Source organism: Vombatus ursinus, unplaced genomic scaffold (genome assembly GCF_900497805.2).
Source record: "Vombatus ursinus unplaced genomic scaffold, bare-nosed wombat genome assembly UNPS02009994.1, whole genome shotgun sequence".
Taxonomy (NCBI): domain Eukaryota; kingdom Metazoa; phylum Chordata; class Mammalia; order Diprotodontia; family Vombatidae; genus Vombatus; species Vombatus ursinus.
In genome coordinates this window covers 8,656,411-8,670,169 of record NW_020949772.1, presented here as the reverse complement: position 1 = coordinate 8,670,169, position 13,759 = coordinate 8,656,411, and the positions used below count along the sequence as shown (strand labels likewise).

The following is a 13,759-nucleotide window of genomic DNA, read 5'->3' as shown; positions in this document are numbered from 1 at the left end:
TCTGTGACTTTATCCCAAGATAATATAATGGCCAGTCTGTGTCTGGGATGTGTCATGGACCCCTTTGGCAGTGTAATGAAGCCTACAGACCCCTTCTCAGAATAATGATTTTAAATACGTAACACATACAATAATACTGAAATGGTTTTGATAATATAAAAGTTCACAGACCCCAGGTTAATGACCCCCTCGTCTATTGCATTAAAAGATTGAAGGATTTTGACATTTTATTTTTAAATGTGCATTGAACATATTTTTGTTGTGTGTAAATATGAAGTGGTTTTGGGTTTTGGTTTTTTTTTTTTTAATTTTTGGAGGGTTTTTTTGGGGGTTTGGGTTTTTTGCACTGCTGTCAAGATGCATTGTATGCATTTCAAAATAAACAGTGAAACACACACCTGGGTTATGGCTCTTGTGAATTGAAGACAATTATTAGGAAAGTGGTATCGGGGTAAGAAGCCCCTTCTCCAATAATCATGATGAGTTGTGGGATGAGATGAGTGCATCCCCTCCCCCCTCATCTCTGATTTTTGGAATCCTTTCATTTCTTCAAGGGCTAATCCCTCATCCAGCCAGCTAAAAGTATACCCTGTTTCCACCAATTTTCTTAGAGCCTTTTATCTTGATTGCTTTTCTGCCTCACAAGTGCAGTTTTTAGTGCCCTTGTTTAGACTTTTATTTTAAATATGGTCTTACTATAAAAATGTTCACATAATGTATTTTTTTATACCCCAGCTGCACTAAGAAATGAAGCCCTAAGAAATGCGTTCTCCGATGATTTTTTTACAATAAGAAAAAACGCACATTTTACAGATGAAAAAACTGAGGCCCAGAGGAATTGGTTAAGTGACTTTTGCTCGGGATCACCCATTCCCTAAGAGGTAGAATTTGAACCCAGGTCTTCCTTTTCCCAAGGCCAGCACAACGAGCAGCCAATTTACGTAAAACAGGGACTACCCTAGGATGTTTACGTTCGCCCTGCCACGCCCACGGCTTTGTGGCGCGCAGCCTCAGAAGCCACTGCAACGAGCGCTGAGCTTAAATTGCACTCTGGCCTGCGTGCCCTCGTGGGGGCCTCCGCGCATGCGCACGGGCAGAAGAGCGCGGGGCCGCCGCTCTGGCTCTCTGGCTCCCTCTAGTGTTCCCGGCGGCGACACCGGAAGCGCGTCCTCCTCCCGCCCTCGCCTCTTCCGGATCGCTTCCGGTTAGACCCCACCCGGCCGCCAGACCGGAAGTGCCGGGGTCTCTGACAGGAGCCAGTACCTTCTGCTCGCCCGAAGCCCAGGCCCGGCCGCCAGGATGCCGGTGAGGCGCGGGGAGAAGCCGAACAGGGCCCCGGGCGGAGGGGGAGCGACCCTGAAGAGTGCGAGGGGGCTTTTGGGAGAGGCCGGGGTGGGACAGGAGGAGGGGCGGAGGGGCCGGGGTGGGGGTCCGGCCCTGGGTGAGGGGTGCCCGGCAGGCGAAGGGCCCCGACCTCCAACGGGCTGGTCTGGAGGGGAGGACCATAGGCTGTTCACGGCTGGAAGCAAAGACCTGTGAGAGCGAGACCACCCATGGAATAGGTGGGGAAACTGAGGCCCAGCGCGCAAGCCCCTGACTCCTTCCTCATAGAGTAGTAGTTGTGGACCTGGGGCTTGGAGGTCACGGACCTCAGCATTGGACATGCGGGGAAACTGAGGCCTTACAGGGGAGAGCGTGACTGTTTCCTTCTAGGGCAGTGGATTTAGGATGGAGGCCTGGAAGCCAATTCCAGCCCTTTCAAGATTTAACAGGTGGGGAAACTGAGGCCCAGCGAGGGGAAAAAAAGGACCCTTTTGTAGGGTAGTAGATTCAGGCTTGGAGCCTGGAGACCACCTAGCGCAGCCACCTCGCTTGATGGTTAGGAATGAAGGCGATTCCTTTCTCAAAAGGGTGACAGAGGCTTAGAGATCATTGAACTCAGCTCCCTCCTTTGATGGGTGGGAAAGCAGGACCACAAAAGTTGTTGTGGGCTGTTCTGTTGTGGATAATTAGAACGAATATAAAAAACAGAGCCGTCATTTGACGTCCAGGGAAACGGAGGCCTGGAGAAGCATAAGCTCTTTCACATGGTAATAAAGAGTTAGAGCCAGGTATGGAGATTATCCTTCCAGTCCCTTCATTTGACAAGTTAAAGATGCTCTGAGAGGTGACACAGTGATTTTTCCTTCTCGGAACCAGAAATAGCTTTAATGCCAAAGCTTGGAAGTCCTCTAGTCCACCTTTCTTATTTGACAGATGAGGAAACTGGGATGCACAGAAGTAAGAGAGTGACTCCTTCATAGAGGAATAGATTTAGAGCAGGAACTTAGAAATTAACAAGTCCAGGTTGGCCTGTATAAGGGGCTGGGGGCTGGAGAGAAAAGAACGGCTTCTCCATAATAGAGATGTAAAAGAGATTTAGAACCTGACCTCCTCCAGTCAGATGTTTTCATTTCACATAGAAGCTAAATAACTTCCCCAAAGCCACACGGAGAATCAGATGCAAATCAGGAACTAGGACCCAGGCCTTCTAAGAGCAGCTCCGGTGTGCTCTGTCCCCTATGTCCCAGCTGCCCCCCATACCTCATATCTCTCCCTTCTCTGTTTCTGTATTCCTTTCCTTTTCTTTCCAAGCTCCAGACTCTGTTTGAATGGCAAAACTTCTCTCAGTGTCTTTTCTCCCTCTCTCTCTCTTTTTTTGTCACACTTCCTCTTCTGCTCCTACCTTTACCTTCAGCCCAACCCCCAACCCCTCCTACTGCCTCCTTTTCACTCACAGTGGCTGTGAGAGTTCTATTCCTTAATGACAACTCCTATTTTTGTAACAATTTAAGGTTTCCTCCAACAACACCAGCCCTAGGATTTACAGACAGGCAGATATAAATCTAAACAGAGAGGTAGGTTGTGCACTTACATCATAGACTGGCATTCAGTGAGTAATGAAATCTCCTTTAGCTCTAAGTCCGATCATCCCTATTTTACAGATGATGCTCAGAGGCACTCAGTGTTGGCGCAGGACTGGAACCAAGGCCAGGGTTCCTTCAGTGACCCTGTAGCTCCCTCTGCAGTCCTTCATCCAGGGTGTTTGGGCTCTGTGATCACTAGAGCCTTTTCCAGCCCCAATAATCTTTCATCCTGTGAAGAGGTTTTAGCCAGGAAACATCCACACAGCTTCCTCTTGGATGGGCTGTCCCTTTTTCTTCAATAAGATGCATCATCAGCCTGCATACAGAATGTGTAGACCACTATGTGAAGAAGGTCTGGGGGTTTTAGTTAACGACAAGTTCATTATCAGTCACCAGGGTGGCATAGCAGCCCAAAAAGCAAATTCTCTTTTAGGCTGCATATATAGTGAGTCATCGTGTCTGACCCAGAGCAGTCTAGGTCAGCTGAACTCTGCCCTGCACATTGAGAGCATGGTGTCTGTAATTTAGGAACAACACTGACAACCTGGAGAGCCTCCAGAATAGGGTAACCGGGGTACCCAGGGAACTTTGTCGTTCTAGGTTCGGGGTGGGGGGTGGGGGGGAGGAATTGCTAGTATTTAGCCTGGAGAAGAACAGGAGGAGGAGGGCTGGCTTCCTCATATATCCGAGGGGCCGTCCAGTAGAAGAGGTCTGAGATTTATTCTGCTTGGCCAAAGAGGTGGAAGTAGTGGAGAGGCAGACTTTTTGTCAAGAAAAATTTCCTGACAATTAAAGCTCTCCAGAAGCTGAGTGGTTCCCTTTCACTAGAGACAGCCAGTGGTGCCACAGTGCCCAGAGCTCAAGGTCTGGAGTCAGGAAGCCCTGAGTTCAAATCTTTCCTCGAGGGGAAGCTAGGTGGGGCAGTGGATAGAGCATTGGCCCTGAAGTCAGGAGGACCTGAATTCAAATCCAGCCTCAGACAAAACACTTGACACTCACTAGCTGTGTGACCCTGGGCAAGTCACTTAACCCCAGGTGCCTAAAAAAAAAAATCAAATCCTTCTTCAGATACTTTTGAACTGTGTGAGCCTGGGCAAGTCTGCCTCAGTGTCCCCAACAGATGAGGATATTAATAGCACTCATCTCCCAGGGTTTTGAGGATCAGACGAGATATTTGTAAAGCACTTAGCACATTGCTTGGCACACAGTAGGTGTTATATAAATGCTTGTTCCCTTCGCCCCACCAGAGTCATCATCAAAGGCTCGATATCCAAGTGTTGGGCATGTTGTCGAGGAGATTCTCATTCGGGTCCAAGCTCCACTTGCACACATCTGAGGCTCTGTCTCAGTGTGAGATTCTGTGATACTGTGGTGTTTATCTCCCTGCCCCTTTTTGCATTTTGACATGATTGAAATTGCAGGCATACCACTCCTCTCTCATGGACCCTGACACCAAACTAATTGGAAACATGGCACTATTACCCATTAGGAGTCAATTTAAAGGACCAGCTCCAAGAGAAAGTAAGTTTACATTCTTTTTCTTTCATTTTCAAAAAAGTTGTTTTGTGGAGTGAGGCATCTAGGTAACCATTTGACCTTAGGAAATCATGAACATGGAAAATTTTTGCCTTCTTCCGCAGCTCAGGCTGCTATTTGCACCTTCTGATTGCTTAGAATGACCCTGGATCCCAGGCCTGTGAAGATGACTTTTAAATTCCATCTGCCTAATTAAGTACTTTATTCTCATTTCATTTCCTTGGGAGTTGGAAGGAAGAGAATAACAGCTTGACTCCAGAAAAAGCTCATGATACAGACTGCTCTGTAGACCACTGCTGCGCCATCCTTCCTTCCCCTTTAGCACTCGACCGTCTGAACCATCTAAAACCACTTCCTTGTCCAGCCTCTTCTTGGACCCTCATGGTCAGCAAGAGTACATATATAGCTACATCAGAGTTCAGTATAGCTTCATAGATGCCTTCTGTTAATGTTACTGCTCTTGTGTTTATTTAGAATGTGGTTTTCCCCCTTTTGAAATATTTTCTTTCTCTCTTGGCTCTTTAGTTTTGGGATCATAGCTTTGTGCCTCTCAAAGGCCCTGCTTTGTTAGGCTCTGTCCTGGACTGTCCTGAAGTATTTTGAGTTCCCCAAGAAACATGCAGGGCAGTGCCCTGCCGACTGCTGATTTGTGTTCCCTTCTATGTTTCCAAGGTTATGGTTGCAATCATCCATCTTATTCTGACCTTGTTCCTTTCTTCTTTCAGGCTTTTTAACTTGAAACTCCTCTTAGTTTAATTTTAGTTTCAACACCAGTTTACCGTTCTGTAAACTTAATTCATTTCAATGAGTCATCCCTCTTAATAGATTTTGAGATGAAGAAAAAGGAAACAGATGGAAGATAGCACATAAAAGAACATAACACAAAAAAACCGCAAGGCACTCCTATCAAGCCAGATTTGGTGAGAGAGAAACTCGGGCCACCAAAATTCCATTTTAGCGTGTTGAATAAGAGATAAGTCATCAGTGCTGGTGCAGAGGTGGAGGCAGATTAGTGGATAGCACTAGGCTTGGAGTGAAGAATAACTGAATTAAAATTGTGACCGCATTGTCACTCTGTGACCTTGAGAAGATCACCATCCTCTGTGTACCTCCGGCTGCTTGTAGAGGGCTCTACCATCACAGTCTCAGATCCTTCAAGTATTCTTGGGGGCACAACTCAAATTACCACGCAGAGCTTTGACCACAGAGGGCTAAGGAACTAGACCCAGGAGTTGGAGTAGAGACCCCTCAGGATCACAGCAACCTGTCACTACACTCCCTGGAAGTGGATTAGAATCAAATTGGCCCAACAAGTTAGGGAATGGGAGAATGGCATGAGGAGTAAGGTGAATGACCATTTCTTTTCCTTGCTGAATTATATTCCTGGTGACTCTAGTTACCAGATGCAGCCTTGTGCTCTGAAGAAGAAATCAACACAGAGCCTGTGTTCTTATTTTAAGCAAGAAGAATTGGGAAGATTTGGTGGAAAACACATTGTGAACCAGCCGCAGGTTCCTCTGTAGAATTCAGTTGAAATTGTTCTCTAGGGTATCCAGACTGCAAGATCATTTTGCCTTTCTTCTACAAGATAAGAGATACTATACCAGACTTAAAATGATGAACTCTCTTGGTATTGCTGAAGCCAGCTGCTTGGTATCAAGGCCCCAGGATTCTGACCTTTTAAACAGTGAGAAAGTGAAAAGAACAAAATGGCCAAAGAAATCATGTACCTAAGCCTCTCTATCGCAATAGCATTTCTGGCTTTTCTCAAGACTTCTGGCTGCTTCAAAGGATAGATGCACATATTTCTTTTAATCATGGTTTTTCTAGAGCTGTGTTTCCGTCCGCCATCGTGGTTGCAGATTATAGCTGAAGTTCACTTTCACAGGTGTAAAATAGATGCTGCCTATTTTGAAGAATATCTTTTCCCCAGAATTTGTATCCAAAGTCATCCTATTTTAGTGACCATCTGATATTTTCTTCTCCTTGAAAACCTATAGAAATCTCTTCCCGTACCCCCCACGTAGATATGCTGTTTTACTGTTGGTTAATTTTTATTTTTCTCTCTTGCCTCTTGCTTAGCAAAAGACACAGATATTGTGGATGAAGCTATCTATTATTTCAAGGCCAATGTGTTCTTCAAAAACTATGAAATTAAGGTAAATCACAGATTTTAATATTATCGGTCATACTTCAAACATACCCTGCATCTTTAGACCCTATTTACTTGGAAGAGAGGTTGGCGGTGGGATTAAAATGTTTATTACAACCAGTGACTTAAAGTTTCTCTAGTCAAAATTTGTATTTCCTGTGCTTGAGCAAAGTAGAATTTCTTAAATTTTTCAGATTTTAGATACAGACTCTAGTCCAAACATGTGATCACAACATTCTGTATTCTGAGTACAGACTGTAAGTGGTAGATTCATAATCTAGATGGATTCTAATAGCACTTCCTGCCCTTGTTACTTAACTCCTACTTGCATGCCTCATCTTGGCGTGGAGGTGACACAGGCTCTCCAAAGCTCGAATCTTGTAGATCTAATAAGTTGAAAGGGTGTTGAGGACAGACGTCCTGAGACCAGTCCAGCTCACTGGGGAGATGGGCAGCATCAGATCTCCGACTGATTGGGGGTTTTTTGGCCACAGCAACTTAAGAAAAGCATGTCCTGGGTTGGGACGGGCTTGCAGCCCTCTGCAGCGCAGTGAGTCTCTGTGCTGATAATGATCACAGACCTTTTGAAGTGTTACACACTTCTTCCTGCTATCACTGAAGATCCCGTGGTGTAACAAATAGGCAGACTGGAGGGAGTGGCAACTGGTTTGTTTTTAAAGCTAAGTCAAAGTAAGACTTGACCAGATGACTCTCTTGCACAATGTCAGCATCCATTAGCTTTTTCTAAATTTTCCTTCTGGTTAGGCAAAGCAGTGGGACTAGCTGTTCAAGAATGAGTCACATGGGAAATAAATGCTTCCTCCTTAAAGAGTCAGGAATGTTCCTGCTCTCAGCAGGGCTCCTGAAGAAAATGGAATTTTCAGAATAAGCCCAACATATAGGGGGCCTCTGAGCTCCTAGGAAGTGGTAGTTGCTCCTGCCTCCGCAGGATGACGGGTGTTGCTTTCATAGTTCCTCAGAAGCCTTTGGGGAACAAGCCTCTATTTAAAATGGGCAGAAGGGGGCTGAGAGGGATTGGAGGAGAAACTAAAAGGCTCAGTGTGGAAGCAGTCAGCCCCCTCCCCAGAATTGGGCAGAAGTGAAAGGGGATTTTGGAAACATCTGAATTTGAAGAATATGAATTTCAGTGAGTCAGTTTTCATGCTTTCTATCATGATTTTCTCATCATGTCATACAAATTGAGGATGCCATTACTGCCATTAGGTTCATTTTCAGTAGCTAGTTAGAAAATGCTTGCTTAATTTCATAGTAAAGTTGATTTATTTTCCTATTTTAAGAGTCTGTGACTGACTGCCTGCTGTTCCATTACTTTGTAGAACGAAGCTGATAGGACATTGATCTACATAACTCTTTACATTTCTGAATGCTTAAAGAAACTCCAGAAGGTAAACACACTCAGTTGACTTTGCATTGGGGGAAATTAATGGGAATCTGTGATAAGTTTTTGTCTTCCTTGATAAATGTGGTTTTTGTTTTGTTGTACTTTTGTTTTGCTGTAGTTTCTTACAGCACCTTACTTTCCAAATTTCTTTCTCCTAACCAGTGAGCCCTCTCTTATAACAAAGAGGAAAGAAAAAAGCCACAATTTAACCTAACTAATTGACACATAAACTGATGTTTAAAGCATATGCAGAGTTCCACACAACCACATCCCCCATGTCTGCAAAGGAGGAAAGTGTATTTTCTCATCCCTTTGGCTAGGTCTTGGATCTACTTAGAAGTCAGAGGACAAATAAAAGATGTTTCCTGACTTGAAGAGGCCAGAGTTTGTAGGAAAGCCTGAATGGGCTTCTCTAAACTTGGAGGGGTTGGCCAGAGCAAAAACACAGAGGAAGTAACATTACGATGAGTCTGTATCTTGGATAAGTCATTTAGCCTCTTGTGCCTTGTCTCCTCTTTTGTGAAATGAGAAGCTCTCTCTAGGTTGTTGGAAAGGTCCTTGCTAGTGACCAAGCCTGTGTGGGAGGCTGTTTCTTTGGGTATAAATCAGTATTTACAGATATAAATGCTCATGGTCACCTTTCCTTTTGTGGATCTCTTGTTACCTTAAATCCTGTAAAACATGTATTTTTTTTTTCCAGTGCAACTCAAAAAGCCAAGGAGAGAAAGAAATGTACACATTGGGAATCACTAATTTTCCTATTCCTGGAGAACCGGGTTTCCCTCTTAACGCAATTTATGCCAAACCTGCAAATAAGCAAGAAGATGGTAAGAACAGGGTGTCTACCCCCTTTAGCAGGCCTGAACTTGCCCATGCCAGAAAGATTCATCCTCTGGTTGGCTTAGAACATGCTTTGCACACATCGTCTCATCTCTTCTTTCCGTGGCACGCAGATTGAAAGTGCATCCATTGGCATTCAGTCAGACGTATGTTTTGGCAGCAAGAGCAGTGGAATTTTCGGGATGTAACACATTTGTTGAGCCAGAGTCCTTTCTCAACAGATGTTTATTATGATCCTGATTCCTCACCCCATGGGAATAGAGGACAACAGGTTACCTCCAAAACAAGGCCTCGGTGTTCATGGCTCATGTCCCCAGTTATGTTCGTCTAAGTATTCTTCATGCCATTTGTTTTCAGAAGTGATGAGGGCCTACCTACAGCAGCTGCGGCAAGAAACGGGGCTGAGGCTTTGTGAGAAGGTCTTTGATCCTCAGAGCGACAAGCCCAGCAAGGTGAGGTGCACTGTTTGGCCCAGTTGGTAACTGACTTCAAGGTTTGTCTGGTGACGACTCTTAAACACTCTCCTCATTGATCCTTATGGATCTTCTTGGGGTTTCCATTAGCTCACTAGGTAATATTGAACAGCTAAGTGGGAGAAGTGGGCATGTAGGAGTTCTGGGTCTGGCCATGTGAAAAGTCAGCATTGTATAATAGAGAGAAAGCTGGCCTTTAGGTCGGGACAACCCTGAGTTCAGGTCCCACCATGGACACAGACTGGTCATGTGACCCTAGACAAAAACCTTCAGTTCCAGGGCCCCCAGGAGACCCCCTGAGACTAGAAGTTGTGGAGCTGGTGCTGATCTGCCTCCTTAGGGATGGTTCTCATTGGGAATTCCCTACACCGGTGAAATTAAAAAAAAAAAACCTGGCATGTAGGCTTGGTGATGTATTATTCTTGGTCTGGGGCCTAGCCTTACCAAGTTCAGAGACTCAGAACAGACTAGCCTATGGGGGATGAATTTTTTAGTCACAGCAACTCTGGAAACCCATCTGCTGAGTTACGGAGGCACTGCAGGCTGCTTGGGGGGATGAAAGGCGCACACCTGTAACATTGCGAATCCTTGAAATATTGAAGTAAAGACAGAGTGCAAGACTTTAAGGTGCCTGCACCTTAAAGTGAATGATCTTTGTATGCCAGGCACTGCCCTCGGTGAGGGCAAGAGAATGAAGAGTTTAGATTTGAAACGTTATTGTGAGAAGATACTACTTAAAAGGGGTGGAGAGAAGGTGACTTGATGAGACATTACCTCATCGTGCTCTGACTCTGCCTTTCTTTTTCCCTTCGTTTTTGTTAGTGGTGGACTTGCTTTGTGAAGAGGCAGTTCATGAACAAGAGTCTTTCGGGGCCTGGGCAGTGACCGGATCTCACGCAGTCATCCCCATTGCAGAAGCATTCGCGTTTGGCCGCAAGATGTACACAGTTCTTGACCTTTGTTTCATAACATTTTATAGCAAGGAAGAGGAGACGCGTCCTTACTGGAAAAGCCCTTTGTTAAGAATGTTGAGGTTTAAGGATCACTGAGAATTTTTGCAATGTTAAGCTGGTGCTTAATGATAATAAAAAGAAGATTTCTTAACATTCCACGTCAGATACTGTCTCCTTATTCTCTGTGTTAGGCACATAACTTCTGCAGGAGTTTGGTTGTTTTGGCAGAGATTTGATTCAATTTGTAAACCTTGGTCAGGTGTACTTTATCTCTGGCCAGGAACATATAATTTCTTTTCTCAAGTGCCATCTTTTTTGAAACTGCTAAGCTTTACTGATACCTTTTGTTTTTGTATCAGTCATTTCAGGATATAGTGCTCCCCTCAGCTCCCCAAAACTGAACCCACTCTTAAAGAAAAACACGTGTAAAAACAACCAATACAGTGACCTTCTCTAACAGCGTATGCAGTATTCTGCTCCCATAGTCCCCAACTTCTCTATTGAGAGGTAAAAGGTAAACCGTTGTCTGCTGCAATCTAAGAAACAGTGAAGGACAGTGGAAAGAGCATTGGATGTGGAGTTGGAAAACTAGGATGCAGCTCCCAGCTCTCCTGCTCACTACCTTTGCTTTGTGACTTTGGGCGGATTAATCTCTGTGGACTTCATGTTCCTTATTTACAAAATGGTGGGGTGCGGTTAGATGACTTCAAAGACCCTGTCCCTTCCAGGTTTAAATCTATGATCCTATGATCATCTTAACCAGCTTTTCACTTCCCAAGTAAAGCCTTTGCTTTTGTTCAACATCTTTGTTGAAAACATCATCTTGGGTCTTCATGAAGAATGAAAATCCCTAGGTTGCTCTCTACTCCAATGGAGGGAATTACCCACATTGGTCTGATCATTTACCCACCAAGCATAAAATTACCTTTGTAGGCTCTGAATGTTGGCCTCTGGAGTGATTTCATTAGACTTGAGATGGTTACAGCTATAAAAACCTATTCCAAGTTGAAGTGTTGTACCCCTTCTGAGCTCACTCTCCTAACCCCCCAAGTCCCAGAAGGCAGTTGGTTTTTACAGCACGTGGATGATAGGATTAAAAATCCCAGCCCTTCATGTGTCCACATCTGGTGAGGTCCCCAATGTCAATCAACCAGTTGACATTGATTACCTTTTACAAAGGGATATTTGCTAAGAAGATACAGAATGAATAGCAGTTACAAATCATCCCCCCAAACTAGGGGCCGTTCTTCTGTTACATACACAAAGTGCCTGGAGGAGAATTGTCAGAGGGAAACTTAGGTCAAAGGAAAAAGAACATGTGGTTCTTGGACCAGGGAGTAATTTTCTCCCTTCACAGAGTCGCAATATGGATGTGGTGCTGCTGATGAGAGAGTTGCCCACTTGTCTAGCTAGGCTAATTGTCTTAGCTGACAGGTCAATATTTTGTTTGGTTGGGTGAAGCAGGTCTGACCCTCAGCTACTCCTGCTATTGGCTCTTGTGGTCTCTGCCACCAACTCGGGTTGCTGAGGGGCTCTCTGATAGTTCTTCTGACCTGTTGGAGCTCACAAGGTTGTAATTAGTCAACTGGATACTCTGGAGACTCGACCTAATATTAGAAAAAACAAGTATTATATGCTCAAGGACGTGTGACAGCAGGGTGGGAGAGAGGACAGCCTGCCTGTTCCCCACCCATTGGCTCATTTCCCTTCTAAAGCTGCCAGAGAAGAGAGCAGAGATATTTACCTTGAATCTTTGGATACACCCTCAGTTCCAGCTCCTAGGTCAATTAAAAGACTCTGCACACCATAGTACTAGCCGTTTAGTTACTCACAGTTGGAAGGCAGATGGAAACCAAGCAGGGAATATTGTGCGTTCTCTGTCTAACCCACCAGGAAGGGCAAATTCATGCATGCTTTAAGGACTAGGTCATTGGCCAGTGCCCCCCATTGCAAAAGGTTTGGTTTTGAAAAACAGAATTTTGTCGTGGTAACTATGTGACCTTAATTAAAAGTTCTAGCTGTCTGTCACTTGCTTTGCCAGTAGGAGGAGCAGGAGCTTTCCAGAAGCAACCATAAGGATGGATTCAAAAACATTCTTAAATGCAGATTAAACAAAGATAACAAGAGTTCTCAAAAGATTTTAGACATTTTTAACCCTTCTTCTACAGGAAACTTTTCCCAAATCCCCTTAGTGCCTTAGCTCTGTTGATTTTATCCTGTTGGTAGTGTGTTTGTACACAGTTGTTTTCGTGCTGTCTTCGTTATTAGACCTTGAGCTCTTTGAAAGCAGTGATTGTCTTTCACTTTTCTTTGTACCCCCAGAGCTTTGCATAGTGCTGGCACAGAGTAGGTCTTTAGTAAATGTTTCTTGACTTGATTTACACATTTATTCACACGGTTGAAAACATTTATTATGCACTTACTGTACATCTTGGTATGGCATTATGCTAAGCTCCAGGGGTACAAAGACAAAGTCAAGACACTCTGGGGTGGTCAATAATTTGTATTCTAATGGAGGAGACAACCCATATAGGGGAGTGATGACCAGAAGGAAGGAGTTTTTGGTCTGGGATGAAAAGTGGAACAAGAAGGTGGTTAATTAATCCTGCCCTTGCCAGAGGCAATGGTTGTGTTTTTATGATTCTAGTTTTCAGAGAAAGAGGTAGATGTCTAGGAGTTGGGGAGAGTGTGGGTGAAAAATGGAGAAGATGAAGCTGCCTGGCCTTAGAGCAGAACCCAGGGCCTTGGCTAGCCCCTCTCCCCTGACAGAATGTGAACCTTCTCAGGCTGGCGATATTCATTTTTGTCTTTGTGTCACCAACCCTGTATCTGGTACATAGAAAGTGTTTGTTGATTGCCTGATAGACAACTAAATACAACATAATTTGAGCAGGAAGAGAGTACTAGGGGAGAATGGGCTGGGGGTGGGAATGTAGGAAGTGACATGTAAGCTAAGCCTCAAAGGTAGCTAAGGGTTCTAAGAGGCAATGATGAGAAGGGAGTGCACTCCTGGCATGGCTACAGCCTGGGTAAAGGCAGGGAGGTGGGAGATGGTAGGCCAAGTTCAGGGAAAAGCAAATAGACCAATGAGGAGTGCAAAAAGGGTTGGTTGGTTGTTCTTCATTCTCAAAGAAGATCAAAATGACATCACTATATTAGAGTTGTTATGTGTGTCTGACTGTGGCTGATCAGATCAATACGAGCTTGAAATACTCTACCACAGGTCAGGCACAAATAGTCCATGTGAACATTTGGCGTGGGTTCTCTAAATTTGTGCATCTCATGTTTCTTTTGAGCGACTTCAATTCTCCTTTGCTCATAGAACATAACACCTTCTCTGATGAGGGCATGCCATGGTGGGTGATCCTGTACCAGCATCTTCCATGTCAATCAATTCCAAAGGGTACCAATGTAAAAAAAATAGTCTGGAAAAGTAGGCTAAAGATTCAGGTGTGTGTGTGTGTGTGTGTGTGTGTGTGTGTGTGTGTGTGTGTGTG

General features: G+C 44.6%; 1 protein-coding gene across 1 annotated transcript; it reads left to right on the top strand.

Moving 5' to 3' along the window:
• The first annotated feature begins 1,197 nt into the window (after positions 1-1,197).
• ARPC3 (actin related protein 2/3 complex subunit 3) lies at positions 1,198-10,425 on the top strand. The gene is made up of 7 exons (XM_027853578.1): positions 1,198-1,305; positions 4,328-4,427; positions 6,525-6,601; positions 7,932-8,000; positions 8,697-8,823; positions 9,194-9,288; positions 10,132-10,425. Exons 1-7 carry the CDS (start codon positions 1,300-1,302, stop codon positions 10,192-10,194), a joined length of 537 nt encoding a protein of 178 aa, XP_027709379.1. The 5' UTR covers positions 1,198-1,299; the 3' UTR covers positions 10,195-10,425.
• Positions 10,426-13,759: the final 3,334 nt, after the last annotated feature.